The sequence below is a fragment of the Pollachius pollachius genome (assembly GCF_949987615.1).
Source record: "Pollachius pollachius genome assembly, chromosome: 8".
In the NCBI taxonomy this organism is placed as follows: Eukaryota; Metazoa; Chordata; class Actinopteri; order Gadiformes; family Gadidae; genus Pollachius; species Pollachius pollachius.
In genome coordinates this window covers 16836335-16863519 of record NC_136941.1, presented here as the reverse complement: position 1 = coordinate 16863519, position 27185 = coordinate 16836335, and the positions used below count along the sequence as shown (strand labels likewise).

The following is a 27185-nucleotide window of genomic DNA, read 5'->3' as shown; positions in this document are numbered from 1 at the left end:
GAGAGCTACACAGCGTTGACATGCTCTGATCCATTGGAATGCAGAAGCTCTTCTGCTCAAACAATTTGATTATTATCCCTTGTTAGTTCTTCTTAGCGTGTTTATGTTCGTTTCATGTACCATGGTGAAAATATGGCATTGTTACATCTGCGATCAGCCATCCAAACAAGGGAGTCGGTGGGAAGGACAGAGGACAGGAAAGAGAGGTATTGGAAAATTGGATCAACACTTTGTTGATTCGCTGTGGAACAAACAATTAAGTCCCCTCCTTGTGCTGCCTCATCAGTGTAAACAGGCACATCCACGTCTAGGGTTTCAGTACTCTGGCAGCACTGGTTAAAACTGAGGCTGCCACACAGGAAGTGGATTTAAGTGGTTGGTTTCACGCGTATAAACAGAGCTATGGTGCATTTTTCACCATGACGACACGGGTGCGAGTACGGTGCACGACATACGAGTCAGGGCTCCGGACTAAAATTGTACGACTGCCAACAGAGCGACAAGACGTCTGGCATGCCGCGCGGTTACCAATTCATCCAAACGTATAACGTTGTATTCCCCTCCCCCTCCGCAGGGTCGGCCACGTCCATCACCACCTACGAGACGTGCCAGACGTACGAGCGGCCCATCGCCTTCACCGCCCGCTCCCGCCGGCTCTGGATCAGCTTCAAGTCCAACGAGGCCAACAGCGCACGGGGGTTCCAGATCCCCTACGTCACCTACGATGGTACGGCCGTCGCCGACACGTCACACATTCACCTTTAAAGGGAACTGTACACGCCGGTCAACGTGTTTATACAGCACTGCATAGGGGCCATGGTGACGATGTGTGTGTCGTTTCAGAGGACTATGAGCAGCTTGTGGAGGACATCGTGAGGGACGGGAGGCTCTACGCCTCGGAGAACCACCAGGAGATCCTCAAGGTGCCTCCGTCCGTCCGTCTGCTGTGCTCCGGGTGTCATAGTACTCCTGGTGTTTTGGGGGGAGGGACCATTTTATTTTTGTTGGTCTTTGAACTGATGGGTTTATTGCACAGCGATAGTGCACAATGTATATACGGCACCAGAGATAGCTACACGCTACATTCATCTTTAGTCCCTGGGGGGGACAATTGACACCGCACACGTACATTTGAAACATCAACACATAAGGAGCTTATAGAAATAGTGTGTGTATATATATGTGTGACTGAGCGTGCATGCTGCTATAGACATGCTCTCAATATAACATTCCTTGTTCTCCACCTCTTGGCCTCCCGCAGGATAAAAAGCTGATTAAGACTCTTTTCGACGTGCTGGCTCACCCCAACAACTACTTCAAGTACACCACCCGGGAGTCCAACGAGTTGCTGCCTCGCTCCTTCATCCGCCTCATCAGCAGCAAAGTCTCCGCCTTCCTGCGACCATACAACTGACAACCCCCGCCCCCCCACCTCTTCCTCCCGCCGCCCCCCCGCCCCGACCTCTTCATCCCCTCTCCCCCCAAACCCGCAGGACCTCCAACTCAAACCATCATAACCATGGTATGCTTATCTTCCTCCTCCCTGATATTCGTCAACAACGTTGTGGTTCACCGCCCACAGACGTCTCCAATGGGGACCTCCAGCCGCGGTCGAGGTCTCCGCTGTGAGTGTGTGGATGACTGAGCTGAGCAGATGTTTTGTGATGAGGATGTATGTGTTTGTGTTTTTTTTGTTGCCGCCCTGTGGGTTGAAACTACCGAACAAGGAAAAGACAAACTTTGGCTCCAAGACGGAGTCAAAGGCAATCGCCAAATTACGATTATAACTGTTTCAGTAATGTGGTAACGTTAGATGCTTGGTGTGTGTGTGTGTGTGTGTGTGTGTGTGTGTGTGTGTGTGTGTGTGTGTGTGTGTGTGTGTGTGTGTGTGTGTGTGTGTGTGTGTGTGTGTGTGTGTGTTTGTGTGTGTGTGTGTTTGTTGGTGTCCGCGGTTAGTAATCACATCCACAATCTATGTTTATCTGTTGCTAAAACAAGCAGGATCCATTGCTATTCCCCATGTCCGTTAAGCTCAGCCCTGTTCTGTTGGAGCTCATGGAGCACTTCTCCAGTTTTGCTGTTAAAACAGTAATTTATTTCTGCCCAGAAGGTCCATCAAGACACACTATCCCCCCCCCCCCCCCCCCCGTCTGGATTCTTCTCCTATTCAATATCAGCACAAAAACAAATGACAAAAACCTTGTTTGTCCATCCACAACACTACGGAAGTGAACCGCTCTTTAAAGGAAGCCTGTACCTGTTGAACACCTCTGGTGAGAGACACAGGATTTAGACCCAGGGAGGCATTTTGTGGAATACGCCTCTGAAAGAGAGACAAAAATGTCATCGATGGACATCGAGTTTGCTGCTTCTTCTATAAGGTCACTTTGATGTCTCAGTGGCATGCTGTCCTGACCGCTGATAGATTATAGAGATTATAGGTTCAACAGAAGGAAGATGAGAACATTACAACAACACATACAACATAGTTTCTCTACACAGAAAAAAATCCATTTCCTTCTTTGTTCTTTCACATTTCTCTTTCATTTCAATCTTGTAAATAGTGAAAATACATAGACGAGGGTTGAATCTTTCTTTTAATCCTAATTTGCATCAAGTATGATCCCCCCACCCCCTGCAAAAGCTCTGTCAGCCCCTCTCTCAGCCCCATCTGAAATTATTTTAAATAACACACTCCCGTCTGCTTTTACCGCAATCTTTAACCAGAATAAATAAAGCTCTTCCAAAGAATGCCAGGGGCAGACCATGTTACATTCTTGATGAACATGAACACTCTTTAAACTAGGCTATACACCCTAACATAACTACATTGCATGTGAAATGTGCTTTGGCTGTCAGCGAATGTAATTTAGAGTTCTCCCCTTGCTTAGCGGTTTCAACGCATCCGTCACTGTTGGCAGAGATTGGAAAATGAGGATTTTTATATATATAGTGTAACTTATCTCTTGAAAGAGAAAGTGTCAAGACAGTGTGTTAGAAATGTAACATTCCTGATTCCTGATGTTTAGAACGTATGTCGTTTTAATGTCAAAACCGTGAACAAAACAGGGTAAAATTTATGTGCTCGGAATCCAAAACACTTGATTTGGGTCCTAGGAAGCTCTCCAGATAGATCTGGGCACCAGTGCAATCAAATTGTTACTGACAATTGCATTGTCACTGACCAAACGACAATGATAAAATAAAATGAAAACTATTCTGGAAACTCAACCCCCTAAATAAAAATAAAAGACTAACGAATTCCTTCCCACCGTTTGCCATCAAATAAATTTCAGCGAGATGATACTGGTTTTGTACTTGCTTTGTAAATATAAAAAAAAAGTAATAATAGTGTATAGTGTGTCATACACAAAGGTTTTAGTTGTAGGTATCGGAACATCAGGATGACACAAAGGGATTGCGACCACATTGTCAAACACAAGGGGGGGCAATGTAGAGCTGTGCAGACCTCCAGTCATTAGGAAAGTGGAAATATTGATTTAATTTCACCATGTGCTCGCCCAGTTGGGCATTGATCCCAGCTCATTGGCAATCAATCAAGTATGTTATGTGTGGCTCTGGAGTCAAATACGTTTCCATCCTTCTATAGTCGGCCCTCCATTCCATTTGTCCTGCAACCTGATCTTTTTGTCGCCTTTTAGCAAGAGTTTGCTATGATGTATCATAGAGTTGATATTTGCACTTGAATTGTTATTGCTCATGTAAAGAAATGTCTGGATTTGTATTGTCTTTTTAAATGAATGAAATTTGTGTCGTTATTTTCCATAGCTCCTTTTGTTCATAAAATGCTCACTCACCATTTAGTCAGTAGAAATGAAACACGTAACCTTATCCAATTTAAGAGACAATAACTGTACAGAGGTTAATGCAACTGGATTGTGTACTTGTTACTGTCCAAAACACCAAAATAAACAAACTGTACTTCATCTTAATATATTCTGTTTATTATTGCCAAAGATGACCGATGATCAAACATTTAATTGTATCACAAAAGATAGCCTTATCAAACATGGATTATTTTTGTGGAAGGCGAAATACATAGTTTGCATATATAACACTGCTACTCCCATCAAGGCCAAACGTGCTACTTTTCTGCTGATATTGTGACTTTATATACTCTTGATGGTTGGTTGGATATGAAATTTTGTTGTGAAAGGTCTTATTTTCATCCATATGCATTCCTTCTATATGGATTCCATCCATATTCATTCCCTCCATATCCATTCCCTGTAACAAAAGAAAATAGAAAAACATGAACTGTATGAAAATAGTGAACCAATAATGGGGAGACAGAGAGCAAGTTAGAGAAATGGTGGAACACATGAAAATGGATCTAGGCTCCGGCAGTCCTTCTATGTTAAAGTGCAATTTCTGGGCCGGAAAAATATAATCAGCAGAAGGCTGAGTTACGCTTTGTTTTTTGCCCCGTTACGGAGATATAGTTGATGAAGCTTTCAGAAATAGATTTTCTACAGTGGCCAATCTAAACATATTGAATTGAAACCTTACAGGTCGCATTTTCTTTTTTTAATTTACTAGTGCTGGCAAAGATTTTAGCTGGTCTGCCATGAGACATTAAACACGAACCTTAAAGGTCCTATGGCATGCTACTTTATGGATGCTTTAATATACTGTAGATTTTAGTGGGCCCCTAACACAGTATTTGAAGACGTTCCCGAAATTCAGCCGTGGTGCAGAATTACAGCCACTACGAGCCAGTCGCACATTGAGCTTTCCCCAATCGCGCCGTTGCGGTGTCTGTAGCTTTAATGCAAATGAGGAGGAGAGAGGCGGGTCAAGGAGGAGGGTGGGGGTGTGGCCCTGAGCAGCTTGCGGCCACGGTACCATGCGCTCTGTTTACAGTGGATGTGTCGCAACGGCGAGGCGCACACATCCTTTGGCCGTGTTCTGTAAATATTCTAGAACACTCGGGGTGCTCCGGTGGGAGTCATGGAGCTCTATATCTAAATAATATCATATTATACATGGATATCTATATCATATAATATATATTATCACGGCCAAAAGCTGTATGCGCCTCCAGACGATATAATGAATAAAAAAACAACCGCGCCGGGTTCTCCGACGTCTCTGGCTCTTCCACTTCCACATCAATCTGAAGTAGACTGAACCACGACATGGAGGAGAAAGGGATTGTTGCCCGCGATGGTTGACCGCGATTGTTTCCCGCCGGAGCCTTGCTGCAGAGGGACCACCGCCTCGACAGCGGCCAGTGGTCAGCGCTAAGGCACCACCGCCTCGTGCAGCGGGCAGTGCCGAGGCGGTGGTCCCTTGGCAGCGGGCAGCGGGCAACGGGAAGCGGGGCTCAAGCGGGAGACAATCACGGGCAACAATCCCTTTCTCCTCCATGTCGTGGTTCATGTACTTCAGGGAGTCACAGCCAAAATTCCTTTCCCCCAATTCCTTCTCAACCATGGCTGAGATAACCCCCACTACAAGTCTCGTTGTGTAAATACCAAAGACGAGAGTCTGACGTGTTGTGCGCCATAACACCAACAGCAGAATGGTTATCCAAATAACAAAGAAGTGTAAATCACTTGCGTTACAGTCCTGGAGCTCTATATCTAAATAGTATCATATACAGTGTTGCCCCAGTTACCTTGAAAAAGTAATCCGATTACTGATTACTAGTTACTCCTTAAAATAGTAACTAAGTGACTTTACTGATAAGTTGATTGTAAAAGTAACTAAGTTAGATTACAAGTTACTGTATTTGTTACATTTAGCTGCGACAACACGCCTCAAAAAAAAAAATTGCAACCGGTTTTGCCAATACAAACTTTTTGCCATGCCATCTCCCCCCCCCCGGTCAACAATTCTGCGTGCAGGGGGCTGGTAGGGGGAATTGGGGGGGGCAGGGGGGGGGGGGGCATCAGTACCTCTTGTATACAGGGCCCAGAATTTGGTGCTACGGCCCTGGGTGCACACACTGCTTTGAACCGCTTCCGGCAACTATTAATGCGTAGACAATATATCACCGTGCGCTTTACGGGGCGATCGCCGGACGCAGCTCCACACACACACACACGCACGCACGCAGCATGGCGCGACCAATTCCGCCGCTAATAACAACTGGTGGCGCAGGCTCTGGAGAGTCAAGGTCGACACTCGCCTCTGATAGATTAAAGTCTTTGGAGACTTTAATCTTTCCCACGCACACGCACTCTCACACAAACAGACGGACAGGCAAACGGACAGAGACAGACAAACAGACAGACAGACATAGTAACGCACAGTGACTTTGATGAGTAACTTTAATCTGATTACTGGTTTTGAAATAGTAACGCGTTAGATTACTCGTAACTGAAAAAAGTGGTCCGAGGCGTTACTTAGTAACGCGTTACTGGCCCCACTGATCATATAATACATAGATATCTATATTATATAATACATATTATCACGGCCAAAAGCTGTGTGCGCATCCAGACGATATATGAATCACAAACAACTGCGTCAGGTTCTCCGACATCTCTGGTTCTTCCACTTCCACATCAAACTGAAGTAGACTGAACCGCGTGCTGCCGGCTGCCCGCTGCCGGCTGCCGGCTGCCTGCTGCCTGCGGCCGGGTGGTGGTGCTTCATGGCGTTGGTTCCTAGCGGCAGCGGGCGGTGGGCAGCATTTCGCAGTTCATGTACTTCAGGGAGTCAAAGCCAAAGTTCCCTTCCCCCAATTCCTTCTCAACCATGGCTGAGATAACCCCAACCACTGTGTCGTTGTCGAAATACCAGAGAAAAGAACTGACGTGTTATGCGCCATAACAGCAACAGCAGAACGGTTATCCAAATAACAAAGAAGTGTACAACACTTGCGTTACAGTGTGTGTAATCACACACACACACAGGTGGCGCTTGCAAGGTCATAGCTCATTGTCTTATTGGTGGGCCAAATTCTCCGGGCGGGCAAGGCAGAGTAAGGGGAGGTAACTTGGCCCCTTATGACGACATATGGGCCCACATTCCAAATCAGCGCGCTTGAACTTCCATTTTTACAAAGGTGAGCAGGATACCTAGTGCTCGTTTTACACCGAACGCAAGTTTTAGCCACTGGGGGACGATAGGCAGGCTAGGGGAACTCATATTAATGTTAGAAAACCTAATAAAGTGAGATTTTCATGCCATGGGACCTTTAAGTCTGATTTGTGAGACTAGATCAAATTAAACCTACCAATACATTGGGGAAGAGCGGGGGTCCATCTCCCCTCCAGGCTGCAGGACACGGAGGCCTGGCCCATCAGCATGTAGCCAGGGTCGCATGAGAAGGTCATCGAGGCCCTGTACCCAAACGGTGGGAGCCCCGACCCTAACAGGGACGAGTGCGGCACGCTTGGACGAGGACATTCAACATCTGTAAGGAAAAAGACATTCATCTGGTCACTCGGTCGTATTCTTAGCACAAATTGTATCAATTACTATATACAATATGTTTTAAAATGGCAAATAATAATAATACTTTTTAGCACTTTTCATTAAAGGGATACTTCACCGATACAAAACCGGCGTTTTATCATTATAAAATCGCTATTATAATATATTTTTTCTTCCCTCAGTCTAACCCAGTCTTCCCTTGGCCCAGCTGTCCTCCTTACATTTCTCCTGACCTGACGTCAAATGACGCGTTTGACGACATGTCAGTACAAATATGCTTGCCTGCTAGAAGCAAGGCCCTATTAAAGAAGGCTAGAAGGGCAGAGGACTACAAACCACTGGTTCCGCAAATTTGTAAGCCCACAAATAAGGAATGAGGGGGGCAGGAGCTCGCGTACGAGATGTAAACACAAAATTCCACCATGTTTCTTCACCGCTTAGCTAGAGAACTAGACCGACACAAACCTCCGAACATGGCAGAAGCTAATTTGCAATGGGAAACAGCCGAAGTGGAGAGGAAGAATTGGGGGAAGAAACGTTGGCTTTTACTCTCTGAAGTCCAGATTGAACTGCAACTTCAGATTGATGTGGAAGGACCAGAGACGTCGGAGAACCCGACCCAGTCATTTTTTGATAATATCATCTCAAACGAATCCGTCGGGTTCCCCAAAGTCTCTGGTTCTTCCACATCCACATCAATCTGAAGTAGACTGAAACACGACATGGAGGAGAAAGGGATGGATGACCGCGATTGTTTCCCGCCGGAGCCTTGCTGCAGAGGCACCACCGCCTTCTGCAGCGGGCAGCGCCGAGGCGGTGGTCCCTCGGCAGCGGGCAGCGGGAAGCGGGGCTCAAGCGGGAGACAATCACGGGCAACAATCCCTTTCTCCTCCATGTCGTGGTTCATGTACTTCAGGGAGTCAAAGCCAAAGTTCCTTTCCCCCAATTCCTTCTCAACCATGGCTGAGATAACCCCCACTACGAGTCTCGTTGTGGAAATACCAGAGACGAGAGTCCGACAAGTTATGCGCCATAACACCAACAGCAAAACGGTTATCCAAATAACAAAGGTGTGTAAATCACTTGCGTTACAGTCCTGGAGCTCTATATCTAAATAGTATCATATAATACATAGATATCTATATCATATAATACATATTATCACGGCCAAAAGCTGTGTGTGCCTCCAAATGATATATGAATCACAAACAACTGCGTTGGGTACTCCGACGTCACTTCTACATTAAACTGAAGTAGACTGAACCGCGTGCTGCCGGCTGCCGGCTGTCCGCTGCCCGAGGCCGGGTGGTGTTTCTTCGTGGCGGTGGTTCCTAGCGGCAGTGGGCGGTGGGCAGCATGTCGGGGTTCATGTACTTCAGGGAGTCAAAGCCAAAGTTCCCTTCCCCCAATTCCTTCTCAACCATGGCTGAGATAACCCCAACTACTGTCTTGTTGTGGAAATACCAGAGAAAAGAACCGACGTGTTATGCGCCATAACAGCAACAGCAGAACGGTTATCCAAATAACAAAGAAGTGTACAACACTTGCGTTACAGTGTGTGTAATCACACACACACATGTGGCGCTCGCACGGTCGTAGCTCGTAGATTATTGGCGGTCTAAATTCTCTGGGCAGGCAAGGCAGAGTAAGGAGTGGTAGCTTGGCCCCTTATGACAACATATGGGGCCACATTCCAAATCAGCGCGCTTGAGCTTCCATTTTTACAAAGGTGAGCAGGATACCTAGTGCTCGTTTTACACCAAACGCAAGTTTTAGCCACTGGGGGACGATAGGCAGGCTAGGGGAACTCATATTAATGTTAGAAAACCTAATAAAGTGAGATTTTCATGCCATGGGACCTTTAAGTTTTACTTACAAATGCATTGGGGAAGAATAGGGGCCCATCTCCCCTGCAGGCTACAGGACACGGAGGCCTGGCCCATCAGCACGTAGCCAGAGTCGCATAAGAAGGTCATCGAGGCCCCGTACCTAAACGGTGGGAGCCCCGACCCTAACAGGGACGAGTGCGGCACGTTTGGACGAGGACATTCAACATCTGTAAGGAAAAAGACATTCATCTGGTCACTCGGTCGTATTCTTAACACAAATTGTATTGATTAATCTATATACAATATGTTTTAAATGGCAAATAATAATAATACTTTGAAGCACTTTTCATGAAAGGGATACTTCACCGATACAGAACCGGCGTTCTATCATTATAAAATCACTATTATAATATCATTTTTTTTCTTCCCTCAGTCTAACCCAGTCTTCCCTTGGCCCAGCTGTCCTCCTTACATTTTTCCTGACCTGACGTCAAATGACGCGTTTGACGTCATGTCAGTACAAACATGCTTGCCTGCTAGAGGCATGGCCCTATTAAAGAAGGCCAGAAAGGCAGAGGACTACAAACCACTGGTTCCGCAAATTTGTAAGCCCACAAATAAGGAATGCGGGGGGCAGGAGCTCGCGTACGAGATGTAAACACAAAATTCCACCATGTTTCTTCACCGCTTAGCTAGAGAACTAGACCGACACAAACCACTGAACATGGCAGAAGCTAACTTGCAATGGGAAACAGCCGAAGTGGAGAGGAAGAATTGGGGGAAGAAACGTTGGCTTTGACTCTGAAGTCCAGATTGAACTGCAACTTCAGATTGATGTGGAAGGACCAGAGACGTCGGAGAACCCGACCCAGTCATTTTTTGATAATATCATCTCAAACGACTCCGTCGGGTTCCCCAAAGTCTCTGGTTCTTCCACATCCACATCAATCTGAAGTAGACTGAAACACGACATGGAGGAGAAAGGGATGGTTGACCGCGATTGTCTCCCGCCGGAGCCTTGCTGCAGAGGCACCACCACCTCCTGCAGCGGGCAGCGCCGAGGCGGTGGTCCCTCGGCAGCGGGCAGCGGGAAGCGGGGCTCAAGCGGGAGACAATCACGGGCAACAATCCCTTTCTCCTCCATGTCGTGGTTCATGTACTTCAGGGGGTCAAAGCCAACGTTCCTTTCCCCCAATTCCTTCTCAACCATGGCTGAGATAACCCCCACTACGAGTCTCGTTGTGGAAATACCAGAGACGAGAGTCCGACAAGTTATGCGCCATAACACCAACAGCAGAACGGTTATCCAAATAACAAAGGTGTGCAAATCACTTGCGTTACAGTCCTGGAGCTCTATATCTAAATAGTATCATATAATACATAGATATCTATATCATATAATACATATTATCACGGCCAAAAGCTGTGTGTGCCTCCAGATGATATATGAATCACAAACAACTGCGTTGGGTACTCCGACGTCACTTCTACATCAAACTGAAGTAGACTGAACCGCGTGCTGCCGGCTGCCGGCTGTCCGCTGCCCGAGGCCGGGTGGTGTTTCTTCGTGGCGGTGGTTCCTAGCGGCAGTGGGCGGCGGGCAGCATGTCGGAGTTCATGTACTTCAGGGAGTCAAAGCCAAAGTTCCCTTCCCCCAATTCCTTCTCAACCATGGCTGAGATAACCCCAACTACTGTCTTGTTGTGGAAATACCAGAGAAAAGAACCGACGTGTTATGCGCCATAACAGCAACAGCAGAACGGTTATCCAAATAACAAAGAAGTGTACAACACTTGCGTTACAGTGTGTGTAATCACACACACACACATGTGGCGCTCGCACGGTCGTAGCTCGTAGATTATTGGCGGTCCAAATTCTCTGGGCAGGCAAGGCAGAGTAAGGGGAGGTAGCTTGGCCCCTTATGACGACATATGGGGCCACATTCCAAATCAGCGCGCTTGAGCTTCCATTTTTACAAAGGTGAGCAGGATACCTAGTGCTCGTTTTATACCGAACGCAAGTTTTAGCCACTGGGGGACGATAGGCAGGCTAGGGGAACTCATATTAATGTTAGAAAACCTAATAAAGTGAGATTTTCATGCCATGGGACACTTAAGTTTTACTTACAAATGCATTGGGGTAGAGCGGGGGTCCATCTCCCCTCCTGGCTACAGGACACGGAGGCCTGGCCCATCAGCACGTAGCCAGGGTCGCATGAGAAGGTCATCGAGGCCCTGTACCTAAACGGTGGGAGCCCCGACCCTGACAGGGACGAGTGCGGCACGTTTGGACGAGGACATTCAACAACTGTAAGGAAAAAGACATTCATCTGGTCACTCGGTCGTATTCTTAACACAAATTGTATTGATTAATCTATATACAATATGTTTTAAATGGCAAATAATAATAATACTTTGAAGCACTTTTCATTAAAGGGATACTTCACCGATACAGAACCGGTGTTCTATCATTATAAAATCACTATTATAATATTATATTTTTTCTTCCCTCAGTCTAACCCAGTCTTCCCTTGGCCCAGCTGTCCTCCTTACATTTCTCCTGACCTGACGTCAAATGACGCGTTTTACGTCATGTCAGTAGAAATTTGCTTGCCTGCTAGAAGCATGGCCCTATTAAAGAAGGCCAGAAAGGCAGAGGACTACAAACCACTGGTTCCGCAAATTTGTAAGCCCACAAACAAGGAATGAGGGGGGCAGGAGCTCGCGTACGAGATGTAAACACAAAATTCCACCATGTTTCTTCACCGCTTAGCTAGAGAACAAGACCGACACAAACCTCTGAACATGGCAGAAGCTAACTTGCAATGGGAAACAGCCGAAGTGGAGAGGAGGAATTGGGGGAAGAAACGTTGGCTTTGACTCTGAAGTCCAGATTGAACTGCAACTTCAGATTGATGTGGAAGGACCAGAGACGTCGGAGAACCCGACCCAGTCGTTTTTTTTCATAACATCATCTCAAACGACTCCGTCAGGTTCTCCGACGTCTCTGGTTCTTCCACATCCACATCAATCTGAAGTAGACTGAACCACGACATGGAGGAGAAAGGGATGGTTGACCGCGATTGTCTCCCGCCGGAGCCTAGCTGCAGAGGCACCACCACCTCCTGCAGCGGGCAGCGCCGAGGCGGTGGTCCCTCGGCAGCGGGCAGCGGGAAGCGGGGCTCAAGCGGGAGACAATCACGGGCAACAATCCCTTTCTCCTCCATGTCGTGGTTCATGTACTTCAGGGGGTCAAAGCCAACGTTCCTTTCCCCCAATTCCTTCTCAACCATGGCTGAGATAACCCACAACTACAGTCTCGTTGTGGAAATACCAGAGACGAGAGTCTGACGTGTTATGCGCCATAACACCAACAGCAGAACGGTAATCCAAATAACAAAGAACACTTGCGTTTCAGTCCTGGAGCTCTATATCTAAATAATATCATATAATACATAGATATCTATATCATATAATACATATTATCAAGGCCAAAAGATGTGTGTGCCTCCAGACGATATACAAAATCACAAACAACTGCGTTGGGTTCTCCGACGTCTCTGGTTCTTCCACTTCCACATCAATCTGAAGTAGACTGAACCGCGTGCTGCCGGCTGCCTGCTGCTGGGCAGCGGTTCTTCGCGGCGGTGGTTCCTAGCGGCAGCGGGTGGCGTGCAGCATGTCGCAGTTCATGTACTGCAGGGAGTCAAAGCCAAAGTTCCCTTCCCCCAATTCCTTCTCAACCATGGCTGAGATAACCCCAACTACTGTCTTGTTGTGGAAATACCAGAGAAAAGAACCAACGTGTTATGCGCCATAACAGCAACAGCAGAACGGTTATCCAAATAACAAAGAAGTGTACAACACTTGCAGTGTGTGTAATCACACACACACACACACACACACACACACACACACACACACACACACACACACACACGTGGCGCTCGCACGGTCGTAGCTCATTGTCTTATTGGTGGGCCAAATTCTCTGGGTAGGCAAGGCAGAGTAAGGAGTGGTAGCTTGGCCCCTTATGATGACATATGGGGCCACATTCCAAATCAGCGCGCTTGCGCTTCCATTTTTACAAAGGTGAGCAGGATACCTAGTGCTCGTTTTACACCGAACGCAAGTTTTAGCCACTGGGGGACGATAGGCAGGCTAGGGGAACTCATATTAATGTTAGAAAACCTAATAAAGTGAGATTTTCATGCCATGGGACCTTTAAGTCTGATTTGTGAGACTAGATCAAATTAAACCTACCAATACATTGGGGAAGAGCGGGGGTCCATCTCCCCTCCAGGCTGCAGGACACGGAGGCCTGGCCCATCAGCATGTAGCCAGGGTCGCATGAGAAGGTCATCGAGGCCCTGTACCTAAACGGTGGGAGCCCCAACCCTAACAGGGACGAGTGCGGCACGCTTGGACGAGGACATTCAACATCTGTAAGGAAAAAGACATTCGTCTGGTCACTCGGTCGTATTCTTAGCACAAATTGTATCAATTAAAATATACAATATGTTTTAAAATGGCAAATAATAATAATACTTTTTAGCAGTTTTCATTAAAGGGATACTTCACCGATACAAAACCGGCGTTTTATCATTATAAAATCGCTATTATAATATATTTTTTCTTCCCTCAGTCTAACCCAGTCTTCCCTTGGCCCAGCTGTCCTCCTTACATTTCTCCTGACCTGACGTCAAATGACGCGTTTGACGTCATGTCAGTAGAAATTTGCTTGCCTGCTAGAAGCATGTGTAACCAAGGGTTAAATAACACCTTTTCATTTAATTAGATTTAAATCACAACCCATTAAAACATTTGTTACTAATCTCAATAAAAAATACATGGCTTGTGTATAGTGACACAGAATGAGATAAAGGATATAATATAATGGAAAATATTGCAAATAAATGCATTTAATCTAGTGTCTAAATGATATGGTGTGATTTGTTAAATCACCTATCAACCAACAAAGTCGCACGGCAACTTTTTTGGCTTAGTTAGCCAATCAGAAATTCGACCCGCCTTTATCCATCAGCAGACGGCAGTTACAGAGATCATTCTTTTCGGGACGAGCCACAGAAGAGATTGAACGTTAGCAACTGTTTTTGAGTAGTAAACTACAGAAGAGAGATTCCCCCGCCGCTAAAAGTCCCGAAAAGCCCGTGCAGTAAATCAAAACCCTTGGTGAGTCTCCATGTGAAAAGATTAGGATAAGAATTGTGTTTTTGGGATGAGAAATGACTTGCTAAGCCACTAACTGGCCGCAGCGAATGCTGCTCGCTAACTTCTAGCATAGCGCGTGGTGTCGCTACACTTGGCGCGCCGTGACTGATGTGGGGGAGGGGATGTGAGGCCCGTTGCTGGGGCTGAGGTGTGCGGGCAGACTAGTTTTGACGGTGGGTTAAGCATTTTCTTCACTGATGTTGCGGTGTGTTGATGTGTCAGTGATGCTGTTAGTTGTGTTAAATTGCCTTATGGTGAAAAGCAATATGAGCTGTAAAGCTGTGAGTTAAAGGTGCCAGCTTTAAAATGATATTCCTGCAGTAACTAAACTATAGCTTGCTGGGTATAACACAAAGAAAATACAATTTGAATGGGTTTTGAAGTGTTTTATTTGAACAGATTTATGTGGAGAGTTAAAAGCGTTAATCATTTATGTTTTACACTGTGTTAAATGACCTAAAATGTGATTTATAGAAAAGTGACTAACTAACCCTACATAGACAGACTACTAATTAGTCTTTTGGCTTTGTTGTCAAGGCCCGTTTTTTTTGTGTGGATTGGAAAAGATTTGATCCTGGATCGTCTGCATCCTGCTCGCTCTCCCTGGAGTTCAGCAGCGGTGTGCAGACTGGCGAGCTATCCCCATCGGAGCGACCCTTTTGAACAAAAAAGGCAAACTCTTATTGTTTCTGCAGTGTGGTAGGGACAAGAGACTTTAATAATATTTTTTTTTTCTTCACACGGACCAAACCGGAGTAGTTTCCACAAGGACTGAGTCAAACTAAATCTTTAGAATAGGCTTTTCAAAACGTTTACTGTGTACTGTTAGTGTTATTGAAATGTGTAATGGATCGTTTTTGTTTTTTTATATTTTATTTTGTAAGGGTTGACTCTTTTCCAGAGTCTTTTTTCCAGAAGAGTAACTAGAAACGTCTTGGTTTCAGTATTAGCATCATATAATTAAATCTACTAATAAACCAAAATATATATAACTAAATCTTAAATAAGCAAAGTGGCCATAAATAATAAACCAAAATATGTATAGCTTGAAATTAAATAGGAAAAGTGGCCATAACTAATTAAATACTAAATAGATACATAATTAAATTAAAAGTACTTGAAGGTAGAACAAACTTGATTCAAATTTAGTTAAAGTAAATTGAACCAGGAAAGGTAATATACTGACGCAGGAAAAAGGGTATAAATAATAAAGGTATTAGACATCATTTTATTTATTTTTCCCACATTTCATTTTGTAATTATTTTATATATAATTATTTTGATTATAACCTTTCTATTTACATAAATAAAAACAAAAGGTAAGAGAGAAACAACATTGAAAATAAGAAAAGAAAACAATTCTCTTACCGTTGAAATATATATCCATTGCTCCCGTGTGTCATTACAATCACTAGAATCTTCTGATGATCTGGCCCATACATTGATTGATTGTATACCGTTGTAGTGTTAATTAAAGGACACCAGGTACCGGTTACACATGGACCTTTTAAAGAAGGCTAGAAGGGCAGATGACTACAAACCACTGGTTCCGCAAATTTGTAAGCCCACAAATAAGGAATGAGGGGGGCAGGAGCTCGCGTACGAGATGTAAACACAAAATTCCACCATGTTTCTTCACCGCTTAGCTAGAGAACTAGAACGACACAAACCTCTGAACATGGCAGAAGCTAATTTGCAATGGGAAACAGCCGAAGTGGAGAGGAGGAATTGGGGGAAGAAACGTTGGCTTTGACTCTGAAGTCCAGATTGAACTGCAACTTCAGATTGATGTGGAAGGACCAGAGACGTCGGAGAACCCGACCCAGTCGTTTTTTCATAATATCATCTCAAACGACTCCGCCGGGTTCTCCGATGTCTCTGGTTCTTCCACGTCCACATCAATCTGAAGTAGACTGAACCACGACATGGAGGAGAAAGGGATTGTTGCCCGCGATGGTTGACCGCGATTGTCTCCCGCCGGAGCCTTGCTGCAGAGGGACCACCGCCTCGACAGCGGGCAGTGGTCAGTGCTAAGGCACCACCGCCTCCTGCAGCGGGCAGCGCCGAGGCGATGGTCCCTCGGCAGCGGGCAGCGGGCAACGGGAAGCGGGGCTCAAGCGGGAGACAATCACGGGCAACAATCCCTTTCTCCTCCATGTCGTGGTTCATGTACTTCAGGGAGTCAAAGCCAAAGTTCCTTTCCCCCAATTCCTTCTCAACCATGGCTGAGATAACCCCAACTACTGTCTCGTTGTGGAAATACCAGAGAAAAGATCTGTGTTATGCGCCATAACAGCAACAGCACAACGGTTATCCAAATAACACAGAAGTGTACAACACTTGCGTTACAGTGTGTGTAATCACACACACACGTGGCGCTCGCAAGGTCATAGCTCATTGTCTCATTGGCGGGCCAAATTCTCTGGGCGGGCAAGGCAGAGTAAGGGGAGGTAACTTGGCCCCTAATGCCGACATATGGGGCCACATTCCAAATCAGCGCGCTTCAGCTTCCATTTTTTTCAAAGGCGAGCAGGATACCTTGTGCTCGTTTTACACCAAACGCAAGTTTTAGCCACTGAGGGACGATAAGCAGGCTAGGGGAACTCATATTACAGTTTTTTTCAATGCTTGAACACAACAGACACATGCTTAGACCAAAGTAACACAACTTGAAGTTTTTGTTACTATACTTTAAACAAATGTAACCATTCCTTAAACAAAAGCGCTGCGTTGCACTTTAGTTGCAATTGTGCAACACACTTGCTCCTGCACACTACACACAATCTCATACATAAGACACTTAGTTCAAAAATGACATCTCAGTATATCATTGGGAGAACACATCTATAGAAAATACTAAACCAGACATGCAAACGGCGCGCTTTTTGGCGTGTGCACGTCGATCGGTGGGCGAGTGCAGGTGTCAATAATCCGTAATCTGACTGAGACCCCTCGAGCCTTCTAAGTAAAGAAAAGTGATTCCGGAAATGATTTTGTTAGGGGACCAATCTCAGCCCTTGCCGTCACATCGAAGGATAGTTAAATATTGGATGCGCATGCGCACGTAGAGCTACGGAGAGGGTTTCCGACAGGGTCTCCCGTAGGAGTCGATTCACTGGGGACGCTGTGGACAAGTACCTACTAGTTTTCAGATAACTTCGATAACATGTTTAACTAAGTGGATGTGGTAGGCTACACCACGGGATGAGATCACTGCGACATAAATAAAGGTAAGACACAATCTTTTTGGTTAAGATTAGCTGGTGCTGTCTGTCCGTCTGTCTATTATGAAGCAGTGTATACTAAATTGAATTTCCTATTTATTAAAGCATATAGAATAGGCCTTCTCATGTTAATAGGATATTACGCTGTCATATCTTTTTCCGACTTTGGGTAGCGCTCTCTTTTTGTCATACAAGTGTTTGCATCCCTGCTAAACACATTGGGTAATTGAAAATACTTAAATACACACCTCAAAACACTTACTTACAAAACTGAACACCTATCAGCCAGCTACAAAAACGTCAAAGGGCAATTGTGCACGTCCCGGGGCAGCGCGGGGGAAATACATCATTGTGTGCCGCCATAAGCCTTCGAGGGTAACTGCACCATCATGCAAAAATAGGTCCCTACAATATCCAGCATATCATCACACTTCTAGATGCACTTCATGATGCAGCTGAACAGGACGGATCAGAGCAGCCCAGATTTGTTGTTGTCTGGGATAATGTTTGTTTCCATCGGGCTGTTTTGGTCCGGAACTGGTACACCAACCATAAACAATTTGAAGTCGTAGGCCTATACTCGCCATTTCTAAAACCTATAGAAGGTGTATATGACTGCCAACCACATGCCCGCATGCCTCTTCTGCAGGCAATGGAATTGGCCTGCGGACACATTGAGGTAAGGTCAATCCATGGATGGATTCGGCACACAAGCCAAGGATCAATAAGCCAACCAACGCACAATTGCCGTGTTTTTCTGTGTTTACAGTACAGTTGTGTATTTTTGGTTAATTTTTGTTATATTTTTGCTTAACCCATTTGTACCGGATGCTGCGCGGCGCAACATTGTATCTACCGCCGGTTGCTGTGTAGCGCAGCATTCTTGATCTGTCGTCATTTTCATGACGAATGCAGCATATAATGCATTGTCATTGGTTCAAATGCACATGAGGTGGGTCTTGTTGTTTTCTTAAAACCACGTGACCAGCCAAACGTTGTTGGCCGACAATCCCATCAATCAATCAGATATACACGTGCAATGTTGAACTTTTTTCCTCTGCAAAAATGGCTGCGATCGACGAGTACTGTGACAGCGACGGCAGCGATTTGGAGTTGGGAGAGAGTGAGGAGTTTGATAGGGAGGTGGTGGTAGAAGGGTTGGTACCTGATGATCCTTTGGATCGAGCCCAGGAGTGGTATTTGTGGGTAGAAGGAGAGGACGACGACAACGACTTTGCTGGATTTCAGGGGGACTGGAAGACGGATGGATACTTGCCCCGAAATCCCAAGCAGTTCACTCGCAAACGGGGACCGAAGCAGACGATTGCCGTGGATGAAACCCCCCTGGACGTATTTTCACGGATATTCACTGATGAACTTTGGGACATGTTGGTGACCCAAACAAATGTTTATGCTGATCAGACGCGCGGCCAGACCCCATCAAACTCGAAGTGGAACCCCGTCTCCAAAACCGAGATGAAAACGTTTGTTGGGCTATAATAATGCCATAATTATTAAATAGCATAATAAATAGCAGTGTTGGCAGTAGCTTTACTACTTGTAGAGAAGATAGTAACTTACTACAATCCTCAGTAGCTTGGTGGTAGCTTCACTTTATCCTGAATCAAGTAACTTGTAATAGCAAAACTCCTTTATTGATCAAGTAGCCATAATTAACAATGTGGCCATAACAATTTCCAGGTGTACACAGGGGCCCTTCAGGGTAAGGCTGAGAAAGACGTGGCTCACCGCATTGTTCTGGACCTGGCCAAACCTTATTTTGGAACCAACCTATCCATTTATATGGATAACTTTTACACTGGTGTACCATTGATGGTGGACCTCAAGATCAGGGGGGTACAAGCTTGTGGGACGGTGTGTGCTAATAGGAAGGGCCTCCCCAAAAGCAAGGACCTAACAAAGCAGGCTGGCATGAAGAGGCACGAATACAAGGTGGCGCAGCAGGATGACCTGACATTTTGTATATGGCAGGACACCAAGGCAGTGATGGTCCTGTCAAACTTCCATGACCCGACAGCTTTTGGGTCAGTGAGGAGGAAGGCGAATGGTCAATGCCAAGCGGAGGTTAACGTGCCAGCCTGCCTTGCTGACTATCAGCATTACATGAAGGGGGTAGACCTGCTGGACCAGATGGTGGGATACTACCAGATCCAGCATAGGTCTACAAAGTGGTGGAGGAGGCTGTTTTTTTATTTTCTTACGGTGGCGTGCTACAATGCCTTTGTGGCTGCCAGGTCTGCTGGAGGAGCTGACTGGAAATATAGGAGACTGCTACAAAGACTGGCTGGAGGATCTGACCATGCAGCTGATCTTGCCCGTCACCAAAAGAAGTGCTCCCCAGGTGCTCCCCACCAGCCCAACTGGAGCTTCTGCTGAGCATGACCTGGTCCAGATAAACCAGAAGAGGAAGACCTGTAGGGAGTGTTCTATGAAGCGCAGCGGCACCGACGTGCGTCCTGGGTCCACGCTGATGGGGTGCAGGCAGTGTGACCTTCCTCTGCACCGCGAGTGCTTTGTGCACCACGTCCTTCGCCATGCGAGATGATGCACCACGTCCTTCACCAAGACTGATTTGTTGTGTGTGTGTGTGTCCTTTCCCCACCCTCCCCACTCCTTACCACCTCTCTCTCATACCAAGGTGCCTTGGTCTGTGTGTTGGCATGTTTTAAAATGTTATATGTTATATTAAGTGTTATTTGTGATGTTATTTTATCATATAAAATAGTTTTTCTTACCAATCTGATTTTGAGATTTTTTCTAAAAATGTTGGTATGTTAGTGCTAAGGGAGAATGTTTTAATACAACCTGTGAGTCGTACCTTTTAAATGCAATTTAGTTTTTTTTTTTTTTGTTTCAATTTGACATAGATGTGAATGGTATATTTCTCAGTGTTGTGTCTTATTTGCTTGTGTGTTGAGTTTTGACACAATGAGCCAAGTTTTGCAAAATGTGTTCAAGCAATTGAAATAAACTGTAATGTTAGAAAACCTCAAAGTGAGATTTTCATGTCATGGGACCTTTAAGTTTTACTTACAAATGCATTTGGGAAGAGCGGGGGTCCATCTCCCCTCCAGGCTACAGGACACAGAGGCCTGGCCCACCAGCATGTAGCCAGGGTCGCATGAGAAGGTCATCGAGGCCCTGTACCTAAACGGTGGGATCCACGACCCTGTTCGAGACGAGTACGGCACGTTTGGACGAGGACATTCAACATCTGTTAGGAAAAAGACATTCATCTGGTCACTCGTCGTATTCTTAACACAAATTGTATTGAATAATATATATACAATATGTTTTAAATGGCAAATAATAATACTTTTAAGCACTTTTCCTTAAAGGGATACTTCACCGATACAAAACCGGCGTTTTATCATTATAAAATCTCTATTATAATATAATATTTTTTCTTCCCTCAGTCTAACCCAGTCTTCCCTTGGCCCAGCTGTCCTCCTTACATTTCTCCTGACCTGATGTCAAAATGACGCGTTTGACGTCATGTCAGTAGAAAGTTGCTTGCCTGCTAGAAGCATGGACCTATTGAAGAAGGCTAGAAGGGCAGAGGACTACAAACCACTGGTTCTGCAAATTTGTAAGCCCACAAACAAGGAATGAGGGGGGCAGGAGCTTGCGTACGAGATGTAAACACAAAATTCCACCATGTTTCTTCACCGCTTCGCTAGAGAACTAGACCGACACAAACCTCCGAACATGGCAGAAGCTAATTTGCAATGGGAGTCCAGATTGAACTGCAACTTCAGATTGATGTGGAAGGACCAAAGACGTCGGAGTACCCGACGCAGTCGTTTTTCTGAAATCTGAAGTAGACTGAACTGCGACATGGAGGAGACAGGGATTGTTGCCCGCGATTGTGGAACGCGATTGTCTTCCGCCGGAGCCCTGCTGCCGTGGTGCAGCGGGGTTCCAGTGGGAAACAATCGCGGGCAACAATCCCTTTCACCTCCATGTCGCGGTTCGCAGTTCCACATCAATCTGAAGTTGCAGTACTTAAAAGATTTCAGAGACACAAAGCTAACGTCTCTTCCCCCAATTCCTTCTCCACCGTGGCCGAGAATCAATACACTTGTCATATTTTGCAAACCCGCACCCGCCCGTACCCGAGAATTACATTCCGCACCCAACTAGACCCTCTATGAATTGATACCGATGTCCGACCCCCACCCAAAGGAATATTTGAAACATTAGATCGAACACTGGGGAATTACACTATCTGGTGTTTGGGGTGGTGCTTTAGATTGCTGTGCAAAAAAGGCACATCATCCACTGTGGACGGTTTTAGTTGACTCGTCTGCTTCTGAATAACATCTCCAGCCCCTGAGAAGTCTCGCTTGCAATCGCAAAACCCGCAACCGACCCGTGCTGTTCAGGCGTCCGACCTGACCAGCACCCGCGTCCGACACAGTACCTACATTATTTTTCCCCGAAATTCCCTGAATTTCATCGAAATTGTGCGGTTCACCCATCGGGTCCCCGAACCCGTGCAGGACTCCGGCCGAGATAACCCCCAATACAAGTCTTTACTTTTTGTGGAAGTACCAGAGACGTCCGAGAACCCGACGCAGTCTTTAATTCATAATATCATCCAGAGGCGCGCACAGCTTTTGGCCGTGATATTATATACTGTATTATATTATATAGATACCTATATATTATATAATATTCTATTATTTAGATCTAGAGCTCCGGGGAGTCCGCAAACGGCAACAATCACATCTCCATGCTGCTGTGCACGCTGGACTGCAGGGAGTGAACGATGATTGGCTGTTATGTTACGTCCCCCAGGGAGTGAACGCTGATTGGCTGTTATGTTACGTCCCCCAGGGAGTGAACGCTGATTGGCATTGTGGGAGTTTTCGTCTTCAATCCGCAAGCACAAAAAAGTCACTCTGCCTTTTCTTGGTCAAGGAGGCACAACATTTAAAATTTATGTTACTATTCGACTAAATATATGACCCACTTTCAACACAGATTCATGTCTCCACCGGTGAAGTATTCCTTTAAAGGGGACATACCACCAGGTGTGAGTGTGATTAGCCATTACAAGCAGGTTTGAAAATGTGCAGCATTGTGACATCACAGGTTGGCGTGTCCATCTATCCGTCACACATCTAGATGGACACGCCCACCTGTGATGTCACAATGCTGCACATTTTGAAAACGGCTTGTAATGGCTAATCACACTCACACCTGGTGGTATGATATGTCCCCTTTAAGGTTATCCTGTAGTACTGTACAGGGCTTAAATATGACCTACTAGGAAAGCTAAAGCAACAATATACTTACTAGTAACTAACTAAACCTAAATCAAATAATGGATAAAAATGATCTTTGTTCCGATGGGGGGGGGGGTTTGGAGTGGTACCTTTGCAGACGGGGGGGGGGGCACTCCAGGTCCCGTTCTCGCTGCACGAGATGGCCTTCTGGCCCACAAGAGTGCCCTGACGGCAGCGGAACACCAGGACCTGGCGGTACGCGTACGCGGCCTGCCAGGAGCCCAATGTCTCTGTGTTGGTCTTTGGTTTGGTACACTGCACGGCTAGGGGACGCACCACACCACACACACATACACACATTCACAGACGCACACAGACACATACACACAGTTTAATCGAAGGCTGCGGAAATACAAACAATACCAAAAAAGTACTGGAAGGTGACCCTACTGCGTACTGGGGTGACACTGACCTTCACAAAAGGCTGGACGTCCATCCCAACCGCCACTCAAGCAGGTCCTGGTGGCCTTACCCACCAGCATGTGTCTGGTGATGGAGCGCGGGAAGCCGTTACAGCTACAGCTTATATTACACTCTTTCTCCATACATCACTAAATAATCAAATGGGTCATTTGAATGACACACACGCATGCAGTCTTGCACGCACGCACACCCACACCTCTTACCCCTTGGCACAGACTGTTGTGGCCGTGTGTCCAAATTCTACTCCAGTATAAATGACCTCTCCGTTCAGGATCTCTCCAACAGAGCCACATGAACTGCCTGGTGTGAAAGATCAAATAATCAATCTGGTGGTCAGGACCCTCCTACACATCTACCACTGTTGAATGTGATGCTGGAGTTATTTATGTTATAATTAATGGTGAATTTATTTATGAACTATAGGCTACGGTAGGTTGTTCAAATCAGGTTGAAACCACAGAGAATTTCTTACGTTCACATTTTATGGTCAAAGGCGACCATGTAAATTTTTTAGGTAAACATTTTCTGTATCGATTGCCCCCGGATAGAGCATATCCAACGGCACAAGAGTAGCTGATTTCGACTCCAGAGGCGAAGCTGGTCTCTTGGTTTTCAAGGTAGGCATTGGCATCGGTGCTAACTGGCCTACCGCAGACCCCTGGAAAGGAAGAAAACGTGCTTTCAATTAAAATAGCATGTTTGTTATGTTTGTTCTTTAAACAATATGTATTTGTTAATTTATGTTTCAACCAAACAAATATGAAAAGTGGCAACAATTTGGGCTATACCCAGTGGTCGAGTTGTAAAAAACAGCCAGGGGGGATAGTGGATTTTAACTTTTAGGGACAGATAATTTGTGCTGATAACAGAGCATATGGTGGGAGACCAACGGTGTGATAATTATTATTATTATTATTAGTAGTATTATTATATTATTATATATTTTTTGGGATAAAATAAGAGCGATGACTACTGTCGTCGCCCTTATTTTATCCCCAAAAACGCAGCTCATCGGACGCATCACACAATTCGAGGCATGCATCACTTTTAAGGATTTTAAAAACTGATTCTTATTCTTTTTTTCAAAAATGCATTCGGCAGAGAAGGGAGACTTAGCGTTGCTCACGGGTTGGAATGAAAGGGAGAAAAGGGGACAGAGTTGTCTGAGGAAGCAATGTCTGAGATGCAGAGACAGCTTCACGCTACCAGTGTCTGTCTCGTACGGTGTGGAAAGAGCTCGTGAAGTTACTATTGCGCAAGTACGCAGGCGCGCAGCAAGCGTGCCTGCGTGCTTGCGTATACTGCCCGAGAATGCAGTGTCGCTGTCGAATCTGTCCCTGGGAAAAGTAACGTTGCGCCGAATTGAAAAAGGGAACCACTATAATGAAATAGCGGTAATATTTCCACATTAATTGATAAAATAACGGGATGGGAAGGGGGGATGGCTGTTTCAGAAGGGGGATGATTTTGATCATTTTAATTCCCCTCATCCCCCCTCAACTCGAGTGCTGGCTATACCTATACCAGTGAGGAGTATGATACACTCTTTTAAAAAACGAAATCAGCTGTAAATGGAAAGTATTTAGAAATGTTTCTTTCTGAAAAAACAATATTACTTTGATTCATTACAAATGTAACTCACAATAAGTGCAACAATGAAGATGAATATAAAACTCAAAAAGTGCAGCTATTATCCACTAATAAAATGTAAATTACCATTGTCATAATCATAATAGAGTTCCTAAAGTTTGTTAAATTTTGTTTTGGATATCTGGGTAGGCGTAGCAGAACCGAAAAGACTCACCCCTGTTGGCCCGTTGACCAGTTTCCTACTCCATACTTCCCTGGCCCTATCATTTATCTATATATTCGTATTTCGTATTGAAAAGTAGATCATGTAATAGGCTACGAAATCAACGCGCTGACCGATTTATACATCTAATAGACAAGAGTACCGGCCAATAGAAAATCGGGGGAGCGTTACCTTAAAAAATAAATAAAATAAAGGGCTTTATTGTTCCAAGTTCACGCAACGGAGATTATAAAAAGGGGGTGGGTCATTTAAACGAGGACTGTGCAAATCGAAATTTGAAGCAGTCTTAATATAAAACGGCCTACCGACGCACTACTTATGCAATACTATTTAAAATAAATATATCACGAAAGAACATAACAAGATACATTGAGCCATGAGCGAGGATTTGGATGGCGGTGCGGTTTGGGGAAGGTGAGCTACTCACGGACGCACTTCCTCCACTGCCCCTCCACACACCTCAGGACCCCCGAGGTCTTCTGTGTAGTTGAACAGTCGAACAGCTTCTCTTTATTGGTCCCGGCGCTCGTCTGTTTGTAGTTGTTTGCAGTTACCTTTGTGAACTCGACTCTATCATTTTTCCGCTTTTCACAAGCTGTTCCTTGTATTCGAGGTGCTGTAAAGTAAAGAAAAAGTTAAGTAGATTACATTTTTCAAAACTCCGAAACAATTGAGCGGTTGGGGGAGGGATAAGTTACCTGCAGCGTGGATCGAAAGCGCGAGAAACAAGAGCATCCCCACCGTCATCGTCATTGGTGCCATGTTGCTCGGTCGAAGAAAACATCTTCACTGTAAGGTCGAGTATAAGTAGTGGGAGGTGTCCGGGAGCCTACACACTTTGGAAACAGGGTGTAGGCCTATTGTTTAGCAATTCGTATTTGGATTCATTTAAATTAATTTGAAAATAATAATGCTCTACTTTTCGGAACATTACTTTGAAAAGGAAGAGATAAATACCACTGGGGGGTCTGCCGTTTGGAGGAGACCGGGACCCCTTCAGTGATGTGAGCAAGCACATAATAGAGATATACTGTGCATTCTTTTTCAAGCCTATCAAATAGCCTACAGTAGTATATTTTCCCATTAATTTATTTTCATATTTGAGACATGACTAACAGTCACTGGGCTCGTTTTACCAAAATGGTAGGTTATTCAAGTTTACACTCCCTAAAGGTTCGGCATGACGTAAAAAAACGTTTTTCCCAGGTTACAGACATTTGACTCACATCACAGCCACTCTTGTCACGCTCTGGTATGTTTGGCAATAAAACTAGGCTTACATTTGGGTGGGGCTCGATACTACTCATATCTCAGAATCAGGAAGCCTACATTTGCTAACCACAACTGTTCCTGTTGTTTTTTTAAAAAAAATCTTTTTTTAATTTAAAAACACGGGATGGTGGAGGACAGCTACATATATACCTGCCCATGGCAGCGGGCCGGGCTCTCCGTCCTCAGGTCGTGACAGAGATCTAGAGGAGGCCAGGCGCAGAGGGACCTGTTTGGCGTCCTCTTTCACCCCAGTAGCCCCTGTGCGGCCTCTGATGGACAGAGCGCGCTACGACTGGTCCGGCCTGATCCTGGTGGCCCTCTGCGAGCAGTGGTTAGTGGAGCTATGCAGCTGGGGTGTTGGGCCCCAGGGGGTACGCCGACCCCCCCGACCACAGAGACGTGCTCACGCCAGCGCCCGTCCTCAGCCCTGTTTTCAAACAATACAATTCAATTTAAAAAACTTGATTTATCCAGAGGGGCAATTTCTGAGGCTAACAGACAGTAGAGATGGAGTGGACGCATGGCAGAGACAGAAATATACAACAGTGACCAAAAGTGGCTCTGAAAGTCTTAAATCATAAAATCTTAAAAGGTAGTGGAAAGCACAATGGCTGTGGAAAGGGGGGTCGTACTGTGATGGAACATTAGATGTGGTGATCGGTCCCAGGTGAAGG

At 45.5% G+C, this 27185-nt stretch overlaps 2 protein-coding genes across 3 annotated transcripts in view; one reads left to right on the top strand and one right to left on the bottom strand.

The window, feature by feature from the left end:
* Positions 1–3928, top strand: part of scube3 (signal peptide, CUB domain, EGF-like 3) — a 61719-nt gene extending 57791 nt beyond the window's left edge. For both annotated transcript variants that reach the window (XM_079741581.1, XM_079741580.1), the window contains exons 21-23: positions 575–727; positions 844–923; positions 1262–3928. In XM_079741581.1, the coding sequence (XP_079597707.1) occupies positions 575–727; positions 844–923; positions 1262–1414 (386 nt within the window). In that variant the 3' untranslated portion in view covers positions 1415–3928. The remainder of the gene's footprint in view (positions 1–574; positions 728–843; positions 924–1261) is intronic.
* Positions 3929–3949: 21 nt separating this feature from the next.
* Positions 3950–26039, bottom strand: LOC307079320 (P-selectin-like). The gene is made up of 12 exons (XM_079741578.1): positions 25938–26039; positions 25667–25855; positions 23899–24084; positions 23630–23726; positions 23416–23489; positions 23093–23266; positions 20747–20926; positions 13499–13678; positions 11364–11543; positions 9284–9463; positions 7208–7387; positions 3950–4248 (listed from the first exon to the last, which is right to left on the bottom strand). The coding sequence occupies exons 1-12, from the start codon at positions 25999–26001 to the stop codon at positions 4187–4189; spliced, it is 1746 nt and encodes a 581-aa protein (XP_079597704.1). The 5' UTR covers positions 26002–26039; the 3' UTR covers positions 3950–4186.
* Between the last annotated feature and the right edge of the window lie 1146 nt (positions 26040–27185).